Source organism: Delphinus delphis, chromosome 1 (genome assembly GCF_949987515.2).
Source record: "Delphinus delphis chromosome 1, mDelDel1.2, whole genome shotgun sequence".
In the NCBI taxonomy this organism is placed as follows: domain Eukaryota; kingdom Metazoa; phylum Chordata; class Mammalia; order Artiodactyla; family Delphinidae; genus Delphinus; species Delphinus delphis.
The window spans coordinates 131,789,656-131,811,370 of NC_082683.1; the positions used below are offsets into that span (position 1 = coordinate 131,789,656).

Here is a 21,715-nt window from a genome sequence, read left to right on the forward strand (position 1 = left end):
CCTTCCTTTGTTTATGGGACTTAATAGTGCTGGGCCTCCTATGAGCAAGGTGGTAAGTAAGGTAGCACGTGGTGAGGAGCTTCGTTTACCTGGGAAAGTTCCACTTCTGTACTCTGGTGGGCGTTACTGGTTATAAAACAATCATTCTTATAATTTGACTAGGTTTTTTCAGTCTAGGACCATGGGGCAATGTCATTTTGCTTACTCTGGGGAACAGCTGTTCACTATGGATGGGTATCCTTGCCCTTGGGCACTAGAGGGAATAACATGTCTGGGATGTTACAGTCTTCTCCTTATTTTCCCCACAAGAATCATCATTTCAATATTCAATAGAGAAAAATGACCTTTTGAAGGGGTAGGAGATTACTTACTTTTGTAAAAACCATGAAGGCCCTCATGACTTCTGAGGAAGTGGAAAGAGTGGGAAGTCATGGACACAGAGTCACCCTGAGGAACGTTTGTGACAGAGTGGTGAGGATGGTTTTCACTTGCATTAGACATCCCCTTACAACTTCCATTTTAGTTATTTAAAAACACCAGAATGCTTTAAATTGGATGGAATCTCAAGTTAAGTTCCTTTTGGGGAAAGATGTTGCCAGAACAGCCTGATATGGGGTACTGGACAGGCAGCTTAGGTGGAGAATCTGTATCACTTATTTTTTTTCCCATTAAAAACCTACATTCTTGCTATTTATATGGGTTTTCTTCTCCCTTTCTCCATCCCCTTTGTATCTGGTATTTCTCCCCTCGACTCTTCCTTCTTTCCCAGGTGTGTTTGATAACTGCTCCCACACTATCAGTGACAAGGGCTGGGCCCTGGGGATCCGCTCAGGGAAGGATGTGGGAAGGCGAGATGCTCGCTTCTTCTTCTCTCTTCGCACTGACCGCGTGAAGAAAGCCACCATTATGATGGGTCACGGTCGCTATCAACCAGGCAAGTGGACGCACGTGGCAGCCACTTACGATGGACGGCGCATGGCCCTGTATGTCGATGGCACTCAGGTGGCTAGTAGTCCAGATCAGTCCGGTCCCCTGAACAGTCCCTTCATGGCATCTTGTCGCTCTTTGTTCCTGGGTGGGGATAGCTCCGAGGACGGGCACCATTTCCGTGGACACCTGGGCACACTGGTCTTCTGGTCGACGGCCCTGCCACAAAGCCACCTCCAGCACAGTCCTCAGCAGCCAAGCGAGGTGGAGGATTTGACCACCCTGCTACTGACAGCCAGTTTTGAGCCCCTGGAAGAACAGTGGGCCCCCTTTAGAGATGGGAAGTACCCACGGCTTGAGGTTCTCCAGGGCTTTGAGCCGGAGCCTGAGATTCTGTCACCTTTGCAGCCCCCGCTCTGTGGGCAAACAGCTTGTGACAACGTGGAACTGATTTCCCAGTACAGCTGGCACTGGCCCCTTCGGGGAGAGAAGGTGATCCGCTACCAGGTAGTAAACATCTGCAACGACGAGGGCCTGAACCCCACCGTAAGTGAGGAGCAGATCAGTCGGCAGCATGAAGTGCTCAATGAAGCCTTTAGCCGCTACAACATCAGCTGGCAGCTGCACATCCACCAGGTCCACAACTCCACCCTGCGCCACCGTGTTGTGCTCGTGAACTGTGAGCCCAGCAAGATTGGCAATGACCACTGTGACCCTGAGTGTGAGCACCCACTCACAGGCTACGACGGGGGCGACTGCCGCCTGCAGGGCCGGTGCTACTCCTGGAATCGCAGGGATGGGATCTGCCACGTGGAGTGCAACAATATGCTGAACGACTTTGATGATGGTGACTGCTGTGACCCGGAGGGGGCTGACGTGCACAAGACCTGCTTCGACCCTGACTCACCTAGGAGGTAAGGGACTGGGGCTTGGGGTATCTGGCTTGTAGGGTACATTCCTAACATCGTTTTATCCTTTTGGCTTCTGGAGACAAAAGAGTGTTCACACAGCCCCCAAATAAAACATTCATCTACTCCACCAGATATTATTGAACTTTCATGAAGTACCAGGTGTTGTGTTGGGTGATTAGGAACACAGAGATGATTAAGACGAGACACAGCCCTCACAACTCACTTTCTGTGGAGCAGACAGCTGTGTACGTGGTGTGAAATGCACACGCACCAGGTGCTTAAGACACAGGAAAGCTGAACAACTTCGTCTATCAGAGGAAGCCAGGGCAACTTCACAGACAGCAAACAAGGTATATGTCGATAGAAACCAATCAGCACCAGTTATACACGAGCATTCCTTTTATAGTCTTAGGTTTCCAGCAAAGTAACAGGAATTCATGAAGAGGCCCATGTGCGAAGCAGTTCGAGCAGTTCAGCAGCTTTATGAACATAAGACATTCTACATCTAACCACAAGTCTCCTTTAGATGACTGGAGGCTTCCTCTTTTGCCCCATTAAATTCCATTCTCCACACAGCATCTGGAAAGATCCTATGTAAAAGGTAAATTGGATCCTGTCACTCCCCTTCTTAGTTTTTTTCCCACTGTTCTTAGAATAAAATCCAAACTCCCCTCCTGTCTCCTGCATCACAACCTGACCCCTGCCTTCCTCTCTAGCTTCCTCCCCTGCTCTCCCCACCCACACTGTACAGCCTCACTGTGACTGTTCTGTTCCACTGAACAGATCAAACTTGTTCCTGCCCCAGGGCTTTGCACTATCTGTTTCATCTTCTTGGAATCCTCTTTTCCTTGGTCTTCCCTTGGTGAGTTTTCTGTCGTCATTCCAAAATCTACTTAAATGTCACCTTCTGGAGAGGCCTTTCCTGATCTCCCAAGTTGACTAGTCAATCGCTATTCTGTCAACTAATTTAAATTCTCTCTATAACACATCACTTCTGATGTTTTTCTGTGTATTTGTTTATTTGTCTTTCCCTGCCTTGGAATATCAGCTCTATGTGACCAGAACACTTGTTACATTCCCAGTGCCTAGAACAGCGGCTGAGACAACAGTTGCTTATTTCATGTTTATTTTAATGAATAAATGGATCTGATGTGTCATCTGTTGTGAGACAGAAGCCAATAGGAGGATTTCCATTTGATGGTTGATGCATGAGTTGGGGAATGTTAGAGGGAGGTAAGAAAGGAGAGAGGTGGGTGGTAAACTTAGTAATTTGTGTATGTGGGAAAGGGTTCCCCATTTATAACTGGTACCTTTGTACGAATTATAAAAAGGCCCACACCTGAGGTAGGGTGTAGTGTTGGTGGGAGGTGGGAGGACTAGATCTCAGCTTCCACCCAATACCTGAATGGCTGCCTTTGTGGGTTTTGGCCATGATTTGTGTGGTAATTCATGGTCTTGTGTGTGGTCAGTCCTCTTGGTGCCCCTGTGCATGGGCGGTTAGCACCAATGAATAGGTTCACCTGTAGCTCAGATGTCTGACATCAAGGATCGAGTGTAAGATTTGCAGTCAGGGAACAAAGTTGAGTTCCAGAGTCCTTGCTACTTAACCAGCTATGTAAGTTGCGCAACTCACTTTTGTAAACCCAGATGTCTTGTCTGTAAAATGAGGGTGATTGCAGTAATACTTTGCATTACCTATATCTTTGGGTTATTTTTGGGAAACAAATGAAATAAGGTACAGGAAAGTGCTTGGTAACTCTAAAGTTTTCAAAGTACAGAAACAGTTCTAAACTAGCGTTAGTTATTATCATTATTAGAACTGACAGATGGGAAGCCTTTGTTTACATAATAATACCCAGGGAACTGATCACATTACCAGAAATATTTGCATAAGAAAGATTCTGTTTGGGTTTGGTTTTTAGATTTTGATAACCTTAAGCAGAAGCTAAACCTCACTAACAACGTTTGCCAACTCTTAGGAGCTCCAGAGAACTCTCCAGGGAAATCTGGCTTGTTCTCATTTGTCTACTAGCTCATTACAACAACCCACTGCCTTGACTGAGTGAGCTGTCTTTCAAGGTACCCAGGCATCACTCTCCTTAGAGTGGCCCCTTGTGTCTCTAAATACTTACTGCCACTGCCCTCATCCGGGTGTTTATAACTTATTCCCCTTACCACTTCAGAGTTGCCATGGTAACTTATCCTTTTCTATCTGTAGACCCAGACACGTTTCAAACTTTCTTACCCCTACATGCAAAACTCACTTTGTGGAATAAAAGGAACTAGTCATACTTTTTTGACAGTTGAAAACATTTAAATAAAAAATAAACGCTCCTGGTTAAAATACCAAATTGTACCAAAAGGCAATTTTACCAAATTGTACCAAAAGGAAGAATGACAATCCCCTGCCTAACTCTTCCTCATCCTTCTCCGCTCTCTAGCCTCTCTCCCATATTTAATTATTTTACTTGCCTCTTTTGGTAATAACCTCCATGTACATATATCCACATATTATATTTATATCACTTGATTCATCAATTTTATTTTATTTTTTTTTAATTATTATTATTTGGAGGGGGCTGTGCCGTTTGGCTTGCAGGATCTTAATTCCCTGACCAGGGATCAAACCTGCATCCTCAGCAGTGAAAGTGTGGAGTCCTAACCACTGAACCACCAGTGGTTAGGACTGATTCATCAATTTTAAACATTATGCATAACTTGCTCTTATTACAAAGATGAGACTTTTACTTTGTCTCCTCCCTCTCCTCTGCATTTTTCTAATATAGTAATTTTACTATTTTTGGTTGAGTCAGATATATATATTTACAACATTATGACTGTAGAATCTTTTTCTTTTGGTTGCAGAACAGAGTTTTATTCTTTTACTGTATTTCCTTTCTGGCATAGCTCCCCCACTCTCCCATACACATACACCCTCCCCCTTGAGTCTCTATTTCCTCCCTCCCTCCCTCCCTTCTTTTATCTTCCTTCCTTCCTTCTTTTTTGATATCTTCAATCATTTTCAAATGCTTTATCATATTAGCTAATCTATAGAATGTGTCTTTTTTTTTTTTTTTTTAAACACTCCTCTGGAGCTCTCCCTTCAAGTTTATTCCATTTTTTTCTCTCCTCTTCTGACTTGACCAGTTATCTTTAGTTCTGCTTCACAGTTGTCATCCTGGAATTTCTCTTCACTGCTTTTGTGAGGGGGAATTGGAGTCACTATGTCTTGAATTTTATGAACCTCTCTTAATTTACAACCTCATTTTACTGGAAAACATCCTTAAGTAACTTTCTAAGAAAGGATGTTTTAGGTAACTTTTTCAGAAAAGCATTTCTCAAAATGTTTTTATTTTGCCTTTACCCCAAACTGATAGTTTGTCCTGGTGTAAAATTTTGGGTTGGAAAACATTTTCTCTTAAATTTTTGAAGAGATTCGTTAGTTGCCTCTGTGTTTTAGAGGTGAATTTTTTTCCTATTAAAAATCGTTTTTGAATTTTAGCCTTGTTACTTTAGGGATTTTATGATAATTTCTTTTTAAGTGTTGGCCTTTTATTCTTCTTTTGTTGATATTCAGTGGTCCTTTCAATTTGGACACATGCCCCTTACCTCTGGCAAATTTTCTGAAGTTATTACTTTGATATTTCTTAATTCTCTGATCTCTTTTTCCTCTCTGAAATGCCTGAGGATTTATTTCCTGAACTTATTCTCTGTCTTTTTTCTCACTTACATTCTATCTCTTTGTTATTTTGTTCTATATTTTGGAGATTTCCTTGAGTTTATCTTCCAACTCTTCTATTGAATTTTTTTAAATTTTAGCAGTCATATATTTAAGACTTTACTCTTTGATTTTCTATATTAGTCTATTTTTATTTTAAGGATGCACCCTTTTTTGAGGCTAAAAATAAGATGAATTCTGAATTTTTTCCCTGTGTACTATATCTGATTCATCTATAGTCAACTTTTATTTTTCCTTTTTTTTTTCTCTTAATTCTTATCTGTCTTTCATGCTGGTGGATTTTCTCAGATGTCTAGTGCTTATTCACAATAGGAAACACACTTTCATATCTCTACTCTTATGATTTAAAAAAGGATATTTATCTATGAATTTCCTCTTTTAGAGGGAGAAATCTGAAGGCAGACTGTAGTGGAAAGGATAGGTTTTCTTTTTCCCAATTCCCTTATACTTATTTCATGTACAGACCTTTTATTCATACTCCATCTTCTCTGCCTTGTATTTCTTGTGCTGAATTTTTATTATTAAAAACATTGACTGTTTTACATAACTCTTATTGGCAAGAACCATATTTTGAAAAAATTATTTATCAAGTTCCTGTGATGTGGCAGACACAGTAAGCTAAACAAAGGGACAGATATAAAGAATACATAGACTAAGTGTGAATACCTTAGTGGAGGGATTTAGTAATTTTATCTAAATACCTGGGTTGAAATCCAGTCTGAGGCACTAAAAGCAGAACATAGAGTATAGACTGCTTTTCTGCGCCATGGCTTAGACTGTTGGAAAGGACTTTGGATTCATAGAGGTGTAGATCTCTGGATTTCTCTGAGGGCCTGTGACTTGGTAGAGTTGGTGGTTGTGTCTGAACTAAATTACCCATATCTAGCAGCCCTATTATTACAATTAAATCACAGTGCTCAAGTTCACAATTCCTTTATTTTGTGACTCTAAAGAGACCCAACTCCAACAAATTTTTCCAGACATTTTTTGAGGAGCAGAGCGTGCCAGGCAGAGAGTCCCTCTACTCAGGAGCTCACTCTTTAGTAGGGGGTGGTTGGGAAGTGGGGGACACACCTACAGATAGATTACTAACGTGCAAGTACAGTGATTGCTTTATGAACAATCCTTCCTGTTTCTCAAATCCTGCTCAATGTTCCCTCTTCCCCCAGCAAGAAACCAGAAATGTAGCCCAAAGGAGTTCCTCTCCCAAAAGCTCTGACAGGAGGAGAGAGCCTGAGGAATACAGCACCAAACATCTGTAACCCAGATGGGCCTATCAAAGGGAGAGTATTTATCAGACTTGGGGCTGGTCAGAAGGAGATATGAATTATAGATACATTACCCAGCCAGTTGAACAGAATTACCAAGATAGAGAAACTTGGCTTGTGGAAAGGGAAGGCTACATACGCCAGAGGTATGTTTCTACATAGTAGCTGCCCTAAGAGAGGGTCTACAATTGCTGGGGGAAAGAAGGGCTTGAAAGTCCGCTTTTGTAAAATCACAAATGTCATTGGCTACTCCCTATGATGCGTCCCAGGAAGCCAAGCCAAGGGAATCTCTATGCCCCAAGGGAAACGCAGCTTCCCTAATCTTTGCAGGCTTCAGCCTCTTTTTGGTCATGACTTGTTTCTGTTGTTTTTCTCTCTAAAATTATGTCTCAGAGATGAAGGGCTCTTTGCTGCTGAATCTACTTTCCATCCCTTACTCTTTCTCTCCTTTTCACATCAGAGTTGAGCTTGGTAGCCAACCAAACCTAGAGCACTGTGTTTACCTCTTTGCTTTGGTTTCTGTGTGTCAGATTTCATCACTCTGTTATCACGTGGAGAAAAATCACCAAATAAAAACAAATGGCTGAGGGGAGTTCCCTGGTGGTCCAGTGGTTAGGACTCTGAGCTCTCACTGCCAAAGGCCCGGGTTCAATCCCACACGCTGCTCGGTGAGCCCCCTCCCCCCTGCCCCCCCAAACAACAACAAACAAATGGCTGAGAACAGTTTAAGTGAGAGTCATTAACCACCTAGCGTCGCCATGCTGTGAAGCAGACAGTGGGATCAAGGCAATGACATGCATTTGTTTTCTGATGCCTGTGGTGGGCTGAAGTCTCTGTGTCTTAGTGCCTCACTGTCTCTTCTCTGCCTCCTTTCCTGAGTTTTGATGGTGGGGAGTTTGAGAGCAGAAGAACTGCTGTATATAGCAATGCTAGAGCATGGTCTACTTCCCTCTAAAAGGGACCTCAAGAGGGTGGGCTGGGAGGTGCCCTGCAGAAACATGGCACAGAGTGGTGTCTGCAGTTGTACACTATAGGATATGTATCTATGGGACAGGAGGACAGTTGCATGTGACATTCAAGGGAACAGGTGGAGAAATTGCTGCTGCACGGACCTGGATGCTCTGGATTAGCTCTGCTTTGCTCACCCACCCTCTGTGGCTGTTTGAGCCAAAGGAATGGTTGGGCTGGGCCCCTGCAGTGGCAGATCTGTTAAACATCAGCCCAGCTTCATTATAGGTTTCTTTTGAAGTTGGGATTCAAAGTTCCCTGCAGCCAAAAAAAACATGCATGGGGAAAATAAGTGTAAGGGGTAGAAGAAGGCAGAGAAAAAAGAAATGGAGAAGAAACTTTAAAACTGAACAGCAAGAAAACATCTAAATCCCTCCACTAAAATGCACAGGCTGTGCAAACTCTAAAGAGACAAGTCTCACCTCATTCTCATTTTATCTGGCAAAGGGAATAGGAGAGAAGACATAAGAATACCTTCTGGTAAGCTCAGAAAGTTTACTAACAAATAGAAATGTCTCTTGGTTGTTTTTCTACAGGCCAATTTCTCCATAGTTTCAGTAGATACAGTTCTATAGAGTAAGTGAAATCCACAATTTTTCTGTTCACCTGGCTGACTCAGTGAACTTTTCTCCCCAGGTAAGTGGGGAGAGGTTGTTTTTCTCCTTTTCATGGCTATTTTCTAGGCAAATAGGCACACTTGTGAGAGAGCCCTGTAGTATGTCTGGGTTAAAAATATTTCGTCTTAGAAAATTTTTAGGAGAGACCCTGGTCTCCAAACACATTCAGTTGTTCAAGATACTTGGGTATTTTCCTAGGAGCTGGGGTTCTGGCTTTGGTACCCTGGCCAGATGCCAGTCTGTCTCGGAGGATCTCACTTAGGGATCTTTTCCTAGAATTTAAGCCTAGGAATCTGAAAGACAGCTGCACACTTACACATGTTTTCCTTTTTTTTTCTCTAGGAACACTGCTTGCATATTACTTTAGTGACTGAATGAAAGTCACAGAGAAGTAGGTTGGGGAGTGTATGGAACATGTAGTTAGTCTGGGCATCACGGGTTATTCTGAAGATTTGTTTCATCAGAGCGTCATCCCCTGGAGGAAGATGTTGACCCATTAATTTTCTGAACCCCAGTGCATCTCTCACTTCTCACCAGGAGCTCTATCTGTGGCTGTGGACCGGATTTTCCTAGCCTGATGCTTGGCTGACTCCTACTTATCCTTCAAGTTCAGTTAGAATGTCACTTCCTCTTTCCTGGTAACATTCCTTGGTCCTCAAGTAGGGATTATCTGTCTCATTTGTATCACTTCTTATCTCCCTACTGCCATCACTCTGCTCTGATCCCATTGTCTCTCACCTGTGTTATTACAATAGCCTCCTAACGGTCTCCCCACTTTTGCTCTTGCACCACCCTGCAGTCTGTTTTTAACAGAGCAGCCAGAGTAACCCTATTAGAGTATACTTCAGACCAAGTGATTCCTCTGCCTGGAATTCTCCAGCAGCTTCCCCGCTCATTCAGAGTCAAAGCCAATAGTATTGCTATAACCAACAGGGCCCTACCTAATCTGGCATCGGTTATTTCTGTGGCCTCGTCTCCCACCATGCTCTCCCTTGTTTACTCCATTCCAGCCACACTGGCCTTCTCATTGTCCCTTAGCTTGGCAGACATATTCCTGCTGCATAAATGTTTCAGTGGCTTTTCATCCTGCTGGAATGTGCATCCTCCAGATTCCTACATGGCTAGTGCTCCCTCTTCCTTCCAGTCTTTTTTCAGAGTCACCTTCTAGTGAAGGCTTCTCTGGTGACCTCACCTAAAATCCCAACTCCTCTGACTCTTCATGGTTTCTTCTCCGTTTTACTTCTCTTTTTGGAATTTGTCACCAACATGCTATGTATTTAAAATTTTTGCTTAACGTCCATATTCTCCACTAGGATGTAAGTTCCATTAGAGAGGGGGTTTTTGTATGTTTGAGTTACTATTTTACCCTAGCACTTAGAACAACAAATACTAAGAGTGTTCAATAAATAATTGTTGAATAAAGGAATGTTCTTACCCTAGTATAGTGATTGGCAGACTATGGCCTGTGGACCAAATTTGCCTCACCACTTGTTTTTGTAAATTAAATTTTATTAGAATGCAGTGACATGCATTTACTTACATATTGTCTATGGCTGCTTTCATGTGGTAGAGTTGTATAGTTATAATTGAAACTGTGTGGCCCACAAAACCTAAAATATTTGCTATTTGACCCTTTACAGAAAAAGTTTGCCCACTCCTTCTTGAGTACAGATTTACCATATAGTATTGTAATTACCCGTTGTTATCTGTCTCTTGTACAAGACTTTAGGCTCTTCGTTCATAGTTCTTGTAACATAGGAAGTGCTCAATTGATATTTAAAAAATGAATGGAAAATAAATGACATGGGGGAAATGACAGTGTTGGGCAAGGGTTTGGGAAGGGTAGAATGTGCTACTCTGTATTGAAGAAAGAAGGATATTCAGAATCTACACTCTAGTAATCCTTCCTACTGGCCCCCTTACTGTTGTAGGATTGCCATATTCAGAACTAAGTAAAGTAACTAAAGATACCCATGAAAGTGTGAATATGTTAGCTGAGGAGGGAAAGGCTGTAAACCGTTTTACCCATTATCTCATTATTTGAGTGGCTGAGCTCCCAGATGGCTCTGAAACTATGAAACACAGAGCAAATTTTGATAATCAGAGAAATAGTCAACTATAGTAGCCGGGAAGTAAGATGAATCCTCATTAGCTGGGGAGACAGTGATTGAGAGAAAGAGCAGACCCCGCAAAGTGGGTACAGGGCCCTTCAATGAGAAGGGCCTCTTTGAGGTGATGTCACAGGTTAGCCAGTATTCTTACCAAACATTTTAGTTAGGCTTTTGTGGTTGTAGAGAACAGAAACTCACTCAAGTTAACTAAAAAAAAAAAAAAAAAATTATTGTACAATTACATATGGGCTGGAAGTGGAGCTAGAAGGCTGCTAGGGACTAAGGCAGGTTTCACACTTCATTTCTCTCAAAGGCTGCAGGGTTCTCTGCATCTTAGTGCACCTGCACCGTTCATATCTTGTTCCCAATTTGTATTGCTCATAGTTCCCATTCTCTAATAGCCTTAGTTTAAAACTAGACTCAGCTTTCTGTGGCTCCTGCTTTATCTCACTGAATCTTCTCTTAAGATTCACATCCAATTGCTAATTGCCTCAGTCTTGCAGAATCTTGGTTCATATTCTGGAGACAATTAATGTGTATTGGCCCAATTCATCTTCACACGTCAGGCTAGAAATCATAGGTTTCTGGCCAGCCTTGAATTTAATCAACTGTGGCCAAAAGAACAGGATGGCAGGGAGGGCTCCTCAGGGTTCCAAGGCAACATCTCTCGGCTGGTGCCAACACTCTGCGTAGAGCAAACTGGCTTTTCATCTTTACTTCTTGGAGACTCCTGACATACATAATTTCTTAGACCTTAGACCTTGGTACTCCTAGTAATGTAATTCTCACAGAATTTTAGTGCCAATTTTATTCCTAGGATTTTATGATTTAGAATTCAAATCTCAATCAAATATGTCATGATAATCCAGGTAAATTACATAGTTCATAGCAAGATTTTATATATATATATATACCATATAACATATATATATACATGGTACTGTGATGTCTCTGTATGTGTCTGTCTACCATGTACCTATCTATTTTTACCAATAAAACACAATAAAATAGTTTATTTAATGCTCACTATCGTTCTAAGAAGCAGATAGTTTGCTTATCTCCATTTTATGTACGAGAAAACTGAGACTGAGATAGTTAATTAGCATCATGCAGTGTCAGGACAGTGATGAAACTCTGACTACAGATCCTGTGTTGCCAACTACCATTCTATATTGTGTGTCAGGTATAATAAGTCTTACATGCCTAGCAAAGTACTTAGCTCATAGTGGGTGCATGATAAATATTTGTTTATTTTAATTATATAATGATTGTTTCAGAGGATATATATCTCAAGGGATGAGGGAAAGGCAATTGAAATCACTATGAGCTTAGTACTTAGGAAAGACGTTATATAAAATGTGGATTCCTTAAAATATGAATAGGAAAAAGCAGGAAAGAGTTTATTAGGCAAGGACAAAGATATGACCCAAATACAAATGTCATGTGCAAACATATTCAGGCCTCCATAAGAACAACAATATGAAAGGAAGGGAAATTTCCTAGAGAAAAGTAAGAAAGAGAAAATTGGAAAAGTTATATTGAAAAGGCCTTAGCTGTTGGGCTAAGGGATTTGAACAGTAAACAGTTGGGAGCCGTGGGCTGTGTATAGAGATATCTATGTATTGATTGATTGATCAATCGATCCATAGACATCTTTTTAAATATATATCTGTTTTAATATCTACCATCTCTCTTGAATTTTAGATCTTCCTTATGGGATCATTTGGCTTATCCCTGAAAGACGTTTTTTAGAATTTCCTTTATTAAGTGTTTGCTAGTCATATGCTTTCTTAATTTTAATATCTATGAAAATGTCTTTATATTTTACCAAACTTCTTTTTTGTTTTTGTTTTTGAAATTTTTATTGGAGTATAGTTGATTTACAATGTTGTATTAGTTTCTGCTGTACAGAAAAGTGAATCTGTTATACATATACATATATTCACTCTTTAGATTCTTTTCCCATATAGGTCATTACAGAGTATTGAGTAGAGTTCCCTGTGCTATACAGTAGGTCCTTATTAGTTATCTATTTTATATATAGTAGTGTGTGTATGTCAACCCCAATCTCCCAATTTGTCCCTCCCTCCTTTCCCCCCTGGTAACCAAACTTCTTAAAAAGTAACTTTTCTAGGTAGACAATTTTAGATTGGCTGTTTGTTTCTCTTATCAAGATATTATACCACAGTCTCCTGGTTTCCATTAATACTACTGAAAAATTAGCTATCTAATTGTCACTTGTTTGTATTTACTCTGTCATATCTCTTCAAATATATCTTTTTTCTAATTTTTCTATTATTTCCTTCTGAATTTCCTATTAAATATATGTTACACTTCCCACTCTCTACTTCATGTCTCTTAATATCTCTTCAATTTTTTAATCTTTGCCTCTCTGTGTTGCACTTTGAGTAACTATTTTTGGATTTATTGCCCAGTTGACTCTATTCAGGTTTGGCTAATTTGCTCTTAGAACCCACCAATAAATTTTTAATTTTTATTAGTATACTTTTCATCTCCATAAGTTCTATTTAATTCTTTTTTTGTATCTGCCTAGTCATTTAAAAAATCAATTTCTGTTACTTATTCATACTTTGGATATTCTTTTTTATTTTTAAAAACAATTTAAGGTGATGGCTACATGAATCTACACATGTGATAAAATTGCATGGAACTAAAACCATACATATTATTATGAGTAAAATGGGAAATCTGAACAAGATTGGTGGATTATATCAATGTCAGTATCCTAGTTGTGATACTGTATTATACTTTTGCAAGAAGTTATCATTGAGGGAAACCATGTAAAGGATATTCATTATTACTCTGTAATAGTTCTTATATGTGAATCAGCAATTATCTCAAAATAAAAAGTTTAGTTAAAAACATATTAGGCCAGATAACTAATAAGAACCTACTATATAGCATAGGGAACTCTACTGTAATGACCTATATGGGAAAAGAATCTAAAAAAGAGTGGATATATGTACATGTATAACTGATTCACTTTGCTGTACAGCATAAACTAACACAACATTGTAATCAACTATACTCCAATAAAAATTAATTAAAAAAGCATATTAAGCATACCTCTTTTATATTTTATATCAGCTAGTCTGATTCTGTTATTTGTTAACAGAATAATTTTTCTGGTTCTTGCTCATGGTGCCTTGTTTCCTCATGTGTGCTTTGTGATGTTTGATTGGGAGCCCATGATCCTTGAAATTTTACCTCTCCAGTATCTTTCAGGCCTGGATTGAAGATATACTCTTTTACTTATGCCAATTTCCTGGGGCACTAGGAACATGAAACCACTTTAAATATATATAATTGGCATAAGGTTTTTTAAACCATAGGGTATTATGAATTTGGAGTGAAAACTTGTGAGTGATGACTTATGGTTATTTCCCAAGGGAGATATTTACCTTATTTATTGGGCCAAGATTGCAGAATGTGTTTCCTTGCTGTTCCCCTTGATGAAGAGCTTTAAATTTTTTTTTTTTTGGTGTTCTGTTTTATTTATGGAATAGATCTTCAGAGTCCTGGCTTTATGTGGAGCTCTTCCATAAAACTCCCTATCTTGGCTAAGATATTTTGTTTCCTAGCTGAGATTCTCACAAGGCCATCCAACTGAAGGTCAAGGGCACCAGGAATAAGCAGAGCCTTCAGGGAAGCCAGCTGCTTCAGAGAATGTTTACTTTTCTGGATTCCTATTTTTACTTTGTATGTGGGCTCTGGAGGTAACCTTTAATTTCCTTTCAGCTTCATAACTATTTAAAATTTATTTTTGTATTGTATCAAGAAGTTATAGTAGTTTCCAGTAGAGGGATGATCAGGGCTTCTAAACTCCTTATACCAGAAATGGAAATAACTCTCCAGAAAACTAATCTGGAGGCAGCATGCAGAATCAGTGTTAGGAACCAGGGAGCTTGGAGGCAAGAAGACGACTTTGTAAGCTCTTATAGTAGTCTAGGCAGGAAAAGGCAACAGGTTGAAAATGATTAGGGAAATTATTGTGGCATGGTGAAAAGAACTAGGAAACTAAAAATGAGAAAAACTGGACTCTAGTCCTAGCTCCAGCCTAGTCACATAATTTAATCATACATTTGTTCATATTCATAGATATTCAACAAATATTATTTGAGCACCTATTCTAGGCCAGGCACTCTTTTAGACACTGCAGGTGGTAAAGAAAAAACTTCCTTCCCTCATGGAGCTTATAGTCTAGTGTGAGGAGACAGGCAATCAACAAATAACAAGTGAATACATGATATGCCAGATGGTGATAAGTGCTGTGGAAAGAAATTCAGAAAAATGAGGGAGACAGGGAGTAGTGCTGGCTGTGGAAGCAAGATAAAGGGTATCCATGGAAGGTCTTCCTGAAAAGATGGCATTTGAGCAGATATAGGAAGGAAGTATGAGAGTGAGCCACGTGGAATCCACAGCAGAGGAAGAGCAAGGAGTTGGAGCAGAATGAGCTAAACAGAGATTAGTTGGCGAGTACAGGTCACATGGCCTATCAGGCCATTGTGTGGATTTTGGCTTTTAGTTTCAATGAGGTGGGAAGCTACAGTAGAGCTTGAGTAGTAGAGTGACTTAAGCAGTGGAATGATATTAGTGAAGAACATGCAGAGAAGTGCCTAACTGCTCTGACTACCTCAGAGGAATATGATGATGTTCAAATGAGATAATACTTGTTGAAAATGCTTTGTAAGCTGAAAATACATCATAGCTAAAAGTGTTTGGTGAGACATGGCATTGCGTTCAGCAGTGAATTTGAAGAGACGGTGGACATCCTGAAGGAGATGTTGAGCATATGATTGAAAAAGAGATGTGAAGGAGGTATTCATCTCAGTGTGGAATTTACAGGGGCAAGATCGTGCCTTATATAGTAATAAGGAGTCATTGTGAAATGGAAAGCAGGAGACGTTATTCACCCTGACCCACAGGGATTCTGTGCTCTATCTCCCCTCCTAAGCATCTTTCATGTGTGAGTATAAGAATGCAAAGCTGAGTACAATGAGCACCTCCTTGCTAGTATGCTTTCAGAAAGATTCACGGTTTAGGAAGGCCTAGGTCTACCATCTGTGCTCAGTATGCAGTAGGTACTCATAATTGCCTGCTGAATAAGTGCTGCACAATTGGGAGAGGGGTGTCATAGCACTTAGGACTGTGACAGAGTTAGGGATTCAAAATTATTTCAAGTAAAATTTTAAAAAGATTGAATGCTGGTCTCATCACAACACCATGAAAATTTACAGGGATGAACTTAGACTTTAGGATATAAAAACTGTATAAACCAAGCTGATGTATAGTTGTGTTTACAGCAATCAATGTGAAAATAATCGTAAGCATAAGCTTCATATCACGGAAAAGTGTGATGTGGCCATTAAAATTATACCAACAATTCTGGGCTCTGTTAAAAAGGGATAAAGTGTTCAGATCTCTGGAGGAGATGCTCCCTCTAGACAGAGTCCTGATCAGGCTCTGTCTGGAGCCTAGGCTTAGTTCTGGGCAGTAGGTTTTACAAGGAACACTGGCAACCTGGAGGACATCCAAAGTTTGGTGAGGAGAGTGGTGATGAGCAAGATGGTAAAATGGCCCTTTTCCCCTTCAAGTGTGGATTTTTAACTTCTCTCTGCTTGATTGAAGAATGAGCATAAAAGGTATTTTTTAAAAGTCACAATGGCCTCTTTTACATCTTATTCATTCTGTTCGTTCATCCGCTCATTCATTAATTCATTGTTTCCAACAAACGTTTATTGAATGACTACTATTGATGCTTTAGATGCAGTAGCAGGCTCTAGGGATATAATTCTTGTATTCAAAGAGTTCAGGTGGGAGAAAGAGACATACATAAATATAATTGCAATACTGAGTAGAATATAGCCAAATACTATCATCTCTAATCATCTTCGGCCCCCCTAAATCTGAATTTCTATAGTAACTAACCAACTTGTCTTTCTACTTTTCATCTTCCTCCACCTTACTGTAAAAATTAACTCTGTATGTTGTATCAGAGTAATCATTCTAAGAATCATTTATATGTTTAGCTCTTCCCAATTGGAAGTACTCAATTGGGCAGTAGAGACCAGAAGGGGGATATATTAAGCAGGAGCTCAAAGTCAACAGAGAATTGGCAACTATCATATAGTATAAGAAGATTTAGGATAGTAACTGTAATAATAGTTGCCATTTATTCAATGACTTAACCATTAACTATGAAAATGGGACATCATCATGGGACATTCACAGTCCAATATTAGAAGGACAGTTATTCAAACTGACTCCATGTGGAGCATAATACTTTCAGTTAAATACATTTTGTAATTTTATCTAACTCTTTTGTTCAATAGTTTGGTCTACTTCTTTCCCATAGATTTTAATATAATGGAAAAAACCAGCATCCCTAATTCTGTCATTCTAGGACCTTCCTGCATTATCATAGATCCTTGGTCAGCAAATAGATACAATCACATTTTTCCTTTTCTTAGTAGCCTAGTCCATCTCAGGTAGTTTTGGAAAGGACTCATAGTGAAAATGGCCTTTGCAGTAGTGGTCTATCCTGTTTTTAGAGTTCTTGGGGAGCTGTCATAGCATCTCTATGCAATTAATTTGAGTGGATCACCTTATTTCAAGAATTTATTTTGGCCAATACTAAAATTCAAATATAAGCCTTTCCTAAGGCTTATTATTCAGTGTTTTTCTTTACTTATTAATATATTTAGACTCAATTTTTACAGAAAGAGAAATCATTGTACATTTTGCATATATATTTCTAAATAAGAGGTCTCTGGAAGAAATGTTTTTCATTTGTTTAGTGGTTAGTTTTACCCTGCCTTACTGCAGACAGGACTTAAGGGGTAACTTGTATTTTAATATGATACAGCCACTTAAAGTAAGAAATGTATGGGTAAGAAAGGGGGAAAAGGGGAAAATAAGAACAGGTAAGAAAAGATTCTCAGTGGTGAATTCAGTATGCAGAATGAATGCATGCATAGTAGAGTGTTAGACTACAGATTTAGCTATGACCTTCCCAGAATCAATACAAAGAGGGAGCTGAGCTAAGCTCCATGACTTACTTTACTTATGCGAAGAAAACAAACAACTTCTCAAGAGAACAGCAAGCATAGGTAATCATACTGGACCAAAATTTCTCCTAGGGGACCACATGTAGAGAAAACTGCATAGTGCAACGAACAGTGTTCTCAACAACACTCTTACGCAAAAATCTAATATTCTCCCAAATAATGAGTCTTGGGTCTGCTCCTAAGCACAAGCAAAAGGTAATTTTATGACCTCAATTTCCACCTTTTAGAGAATGGTTGGAATAATTTTATACTGAAACAATTTTAAAGAAGAAGTATAATCAAGAGACTGGCCCTTCTGTGGAGGTAGGAAAGGAAGGGATTCAGAACCCAGGCAACAGTTGCAGACATGAAATGAAGAAAGGACACATCTTTCTCTGAGACTGGAGGGAAGGCAGCGAGGGTGAATATACGAGTTGTTGGCATGCAGGCTGGGATTTGAGAAAGATTTTTCCTGGTAGCCTAGATCTTCATGATGAAGAAAGAGGCAGTTGTCTCTTGAGAAGAAGACAAGGTAGGAGGTAAGAGAAAGGTAGGGGGAAGGTGGAGATTGTCCATAATAGCCCTTTTTGGTCCATCTTCATGTGCTGAAACATGAAGGAAACTTATGAATCTACCCCCATTTCCTTCTTTCAAGAGCTTTTGTGAAAGAAGGTGATTCTGCAAACAGCTGCTGCTAATCCCTAAGGAGGTGGAACCAAGGTAAATTCCAAAAGACATGTAAACCTACTCAGATTCAGAGTCATGGAATGTCATAGCCGGATCTTGGAGATTATTAAGTTCAACCATTTTATTTTATTTTATTTTGCTTTATTTTATTTTTTGGATGAGGAAGCTTGTCTCAAGTTGCAAAGCCAGGTGATTGTCTGCTTGGATAACCCAAGGGGAGGTCATCTGCTTCTTAGTTATTTTCCCAACTGCACCTAACTACTCAAGCTACTAGGTAACAAATGGAGGATGAATCTCTGTCTCAGTGCCTTCATTTCATTCCATACTCTACTTCACTCCATAAGTTTCAAAACTATTTAGGTGCTCAGAGGGAGAGGTTTGAAGTCACAGATTCCTTATTAGACTACTTTATCTATGTGGCCATGGTCTACTTGTTTCACATTAGACAATCATTGATAGAGTAGATGATGATAGGGAAGGAGAAAAATAGGGAGGTTGAGCAAAAGAAGACGTGAAGTTCAGAATAAGAATAAAGCCCAGAACTGCCTGTGATTATGGGTAACGTGACTCCCAGGAAAGTAGAATGGGCTGATTCTGTGGTGTCCATGGCTGGAAGCCCTGGCAGGCTGCTGGCTTGGTGACCAAGCAGCTTCTCTCTTTGCAGTTGGCATGGAGAGCAGCGTGCAAATCCCAATTTAAAAAGAACAAAGAGCCGAGTGCCCATGCTTCATGGCAGTTGCCACAGGAGAGGTTGGGAAATAAGGAAAAATTCCAATGATGAGTGGGCTGAGAAAGCCATAGTTTTCCAGAGCAGGCAGTATTCTTCTGCCTTGGAGAATGAGTAAATCATTAACCCAAACCAAGGTGGGGTGTAGGGCGGGAGGGCAAGGGGGATAAAGAGGGTTGGATGGTACAGGGAGAGAGGGGTATGCGTGGAGGAAGGAAAGAACTGGAGTGTAGAGAAAAATTGTGTTTTTTTTCTTTAATTGTGAACTTCTTAATTTTTTAAAAGGTTATACTCTATGTATAATTATTAAATATTGGCTATATTCCCTGTGCTGTACAATATATCCTTGTGACTTGCTTCTTAATTACTAAGCTTTAATAAGAGCTAAATGAAGACTAGCTAGCCCATTCATTGCCAAATGAAGGGGCTACCTTAGCCATTTCCCTAGAGATATGGAAGTTCCATTAACTGGGCCATCTACTGTACTGTAGCAGGATCTGGTGTTAGGTTAAGCTTACCTGAAGCCTGTTGAATAACTCTGTTATTACAAATGAAAACTTGAAAGTTTGGCCAGAAACAAGTCCACTGAGATTATATTTCTTTCTTAATTTACTTCCTGTCAAGTTCATGCAAAGGCCTCCTCAGGCATCCGGAACCTTCACATTGTGAAACAGGGTTTTAAGGCAATGATTAGTTCCACTTGTGAGTAAACTGTGGCGTGTGGAGAAGCCCCCTAGTCAAAGTAAACTCCACAGGAGATTGAAGAGTCTCTCCTTCTTGGGGAATCAGGACATCTTGCTGGTTATAATGACTTGTCTGAAAATCTGAGCTGACCGAAAAGGTGCTCTCACAATTCTTCCTTTTATAGAAGGTTAGGACCTATAAGTCATGGCTTTGGAGCTGTGACAGTGATATTTGGATCACAAGCTAGAATTTAAGAAATGTAGTTAATTTGTGTCATGAGAGACAATCCCCAGCATGTTTCTGACCCCAGTAAGTACTGATTTATGTGGTCTCTTAGCTTTAGTTCCTCCGTTTGGAAATTTGAGATATTTTAATATCAAGCTAAACCTTGAACTCCGTGGCCACTGTAGAGTCAATTTGGTGGTCTCTGTTCATGGTTCAAATTCTGTGACCCATCTTGTCAAAATAACTTTTCCAGATGGGTCCCTTGGACCTTCAGAGGTTATTGGATCCATGCCCTATCTTCAGAAATGCACCAATATTTATTACTAGCCGTACCAAAATACCTAGACAAGGAGATTTTACCATATTTCCATCAACTACTCAAATGCACCAGGAAACAAAAAAGAAATTACCCTGTGGCAACATGCTGCTTTTTTATTGGTACATGTTAATTAATATCTCAATTAATGAATGTTTGTCAGTATGCTCTTCCATAGGGTTGTGAAAAACATAATGAGAAAGATTGAATAATGAGGTCAAGAAACTTTACTATGAGAATTCATTCGTTTATTTATTTACACAAGCAACACTTGTAAGGCATGTCCAGATATATTGTACAGCACAGGGAATATAGCCAATATTTTATAATTATATGTAGAGTATAACCTTTTAAAAAATTAAGAAGCAAGTTCACAATTAAAGAAAAAAAACACAAAACACATCATACGTCCAAAGTACTACTTCTCTCTGAACTTTTTACTATAAGGGATAGTTTTAGCTATTAGAACTCTTATGATCTCAAGCATTTGTTAATTCAACAAATGCCTTCTTTGTGTCTAGTCTGTGTGAGACACCAGGGATTAAAGATTAATTGGAATTTTATTTACTGCATCTCTTTTAGTACCCATGTATAGTGAAGAACAGCTGCCCTCAAAGAATTCACAATCTAGACTGGTGAGTGGATTGTGGAAGCATAAATTATAACTAAAAATAATTATTGTATGTTAAATAATTTGACATATGCAAGCTATTAATTACTATAGGGGTGTTAGAGAAAGGAGAGCGGCCTCTTCCAAAATGGGTCATCAATAAATGACCATATAGTTTCTCATACAGATTGGGACACTATTGAAAAAGAAAAGAGGTATGGTTAATAATTATGGTAGCATAAGAGGAACAAACTGGGACTGCCTAGGTAAACCAGAACATAGGGCCACACATCAAGGAAAGGTTCGTGGACAAAGTTGCATTTAAACTGGATCCTAACATAAGTTTAAATCACAGTCACAAATCCTTTCTCAAATACATTGTACCATTCGCTCTAACCTTCACATGTGTAAGGCATACATGTTTCGTGTGCTGTTTTGGAGTTAAGCAGATGGAAGTTAGTTCTTTCAGTAGCCAGTCAATCTTAAAAAGAGGTCTGAGACTAATTTGTACCAGTGGTTTTTGCATAGAGACTACAGTGTTATTAGCAGTCAGAGAGTGTGCATGAGTTTCAACCCAGGTGCCAGCTTCAACTGAACAATGGTAGGTTCTTGAATCATGGTATGGAGAAAGATTCTGAGACCGCACTGCAGTCCGGGGGAAAGAATGCTGTATTTGATTAGCAGTGTCTGCTATGGACACAGAAAGTCACAGCGGTGGTGCTCATTTGCTTTCTCTCATAAAAGGACTTATACATAAATTAAGCAGGTCGTTTTTGAAAATAAGTATACATCATTCAGCTTACCACTTTTAATCACAC

At 39.7% G+C, this 21,715-nt stretch overlaps 1 protein-coding gene across 1 annotated transcript in view; it reads left to right on the top strand.

The window, feature by feature from the left end:
* PAPPA2 (pappalysin 2) overlaps window positions 1–21,715 on the top strand; it is a 280,753-nt gene that overhangs the window by 35,266 nt on the left and 223,772 nt on the right. The window contains exon 2 of the mRNA XM_060009722.1: window positions 770–1,841. Coding sequence (XP_059865705.1) covers window positions 770–1,841 — 1,072 coding nt within the window. The remainder of the gene's footprint in view (window positions 1–769; window positions 1,842–21,715) is intronic.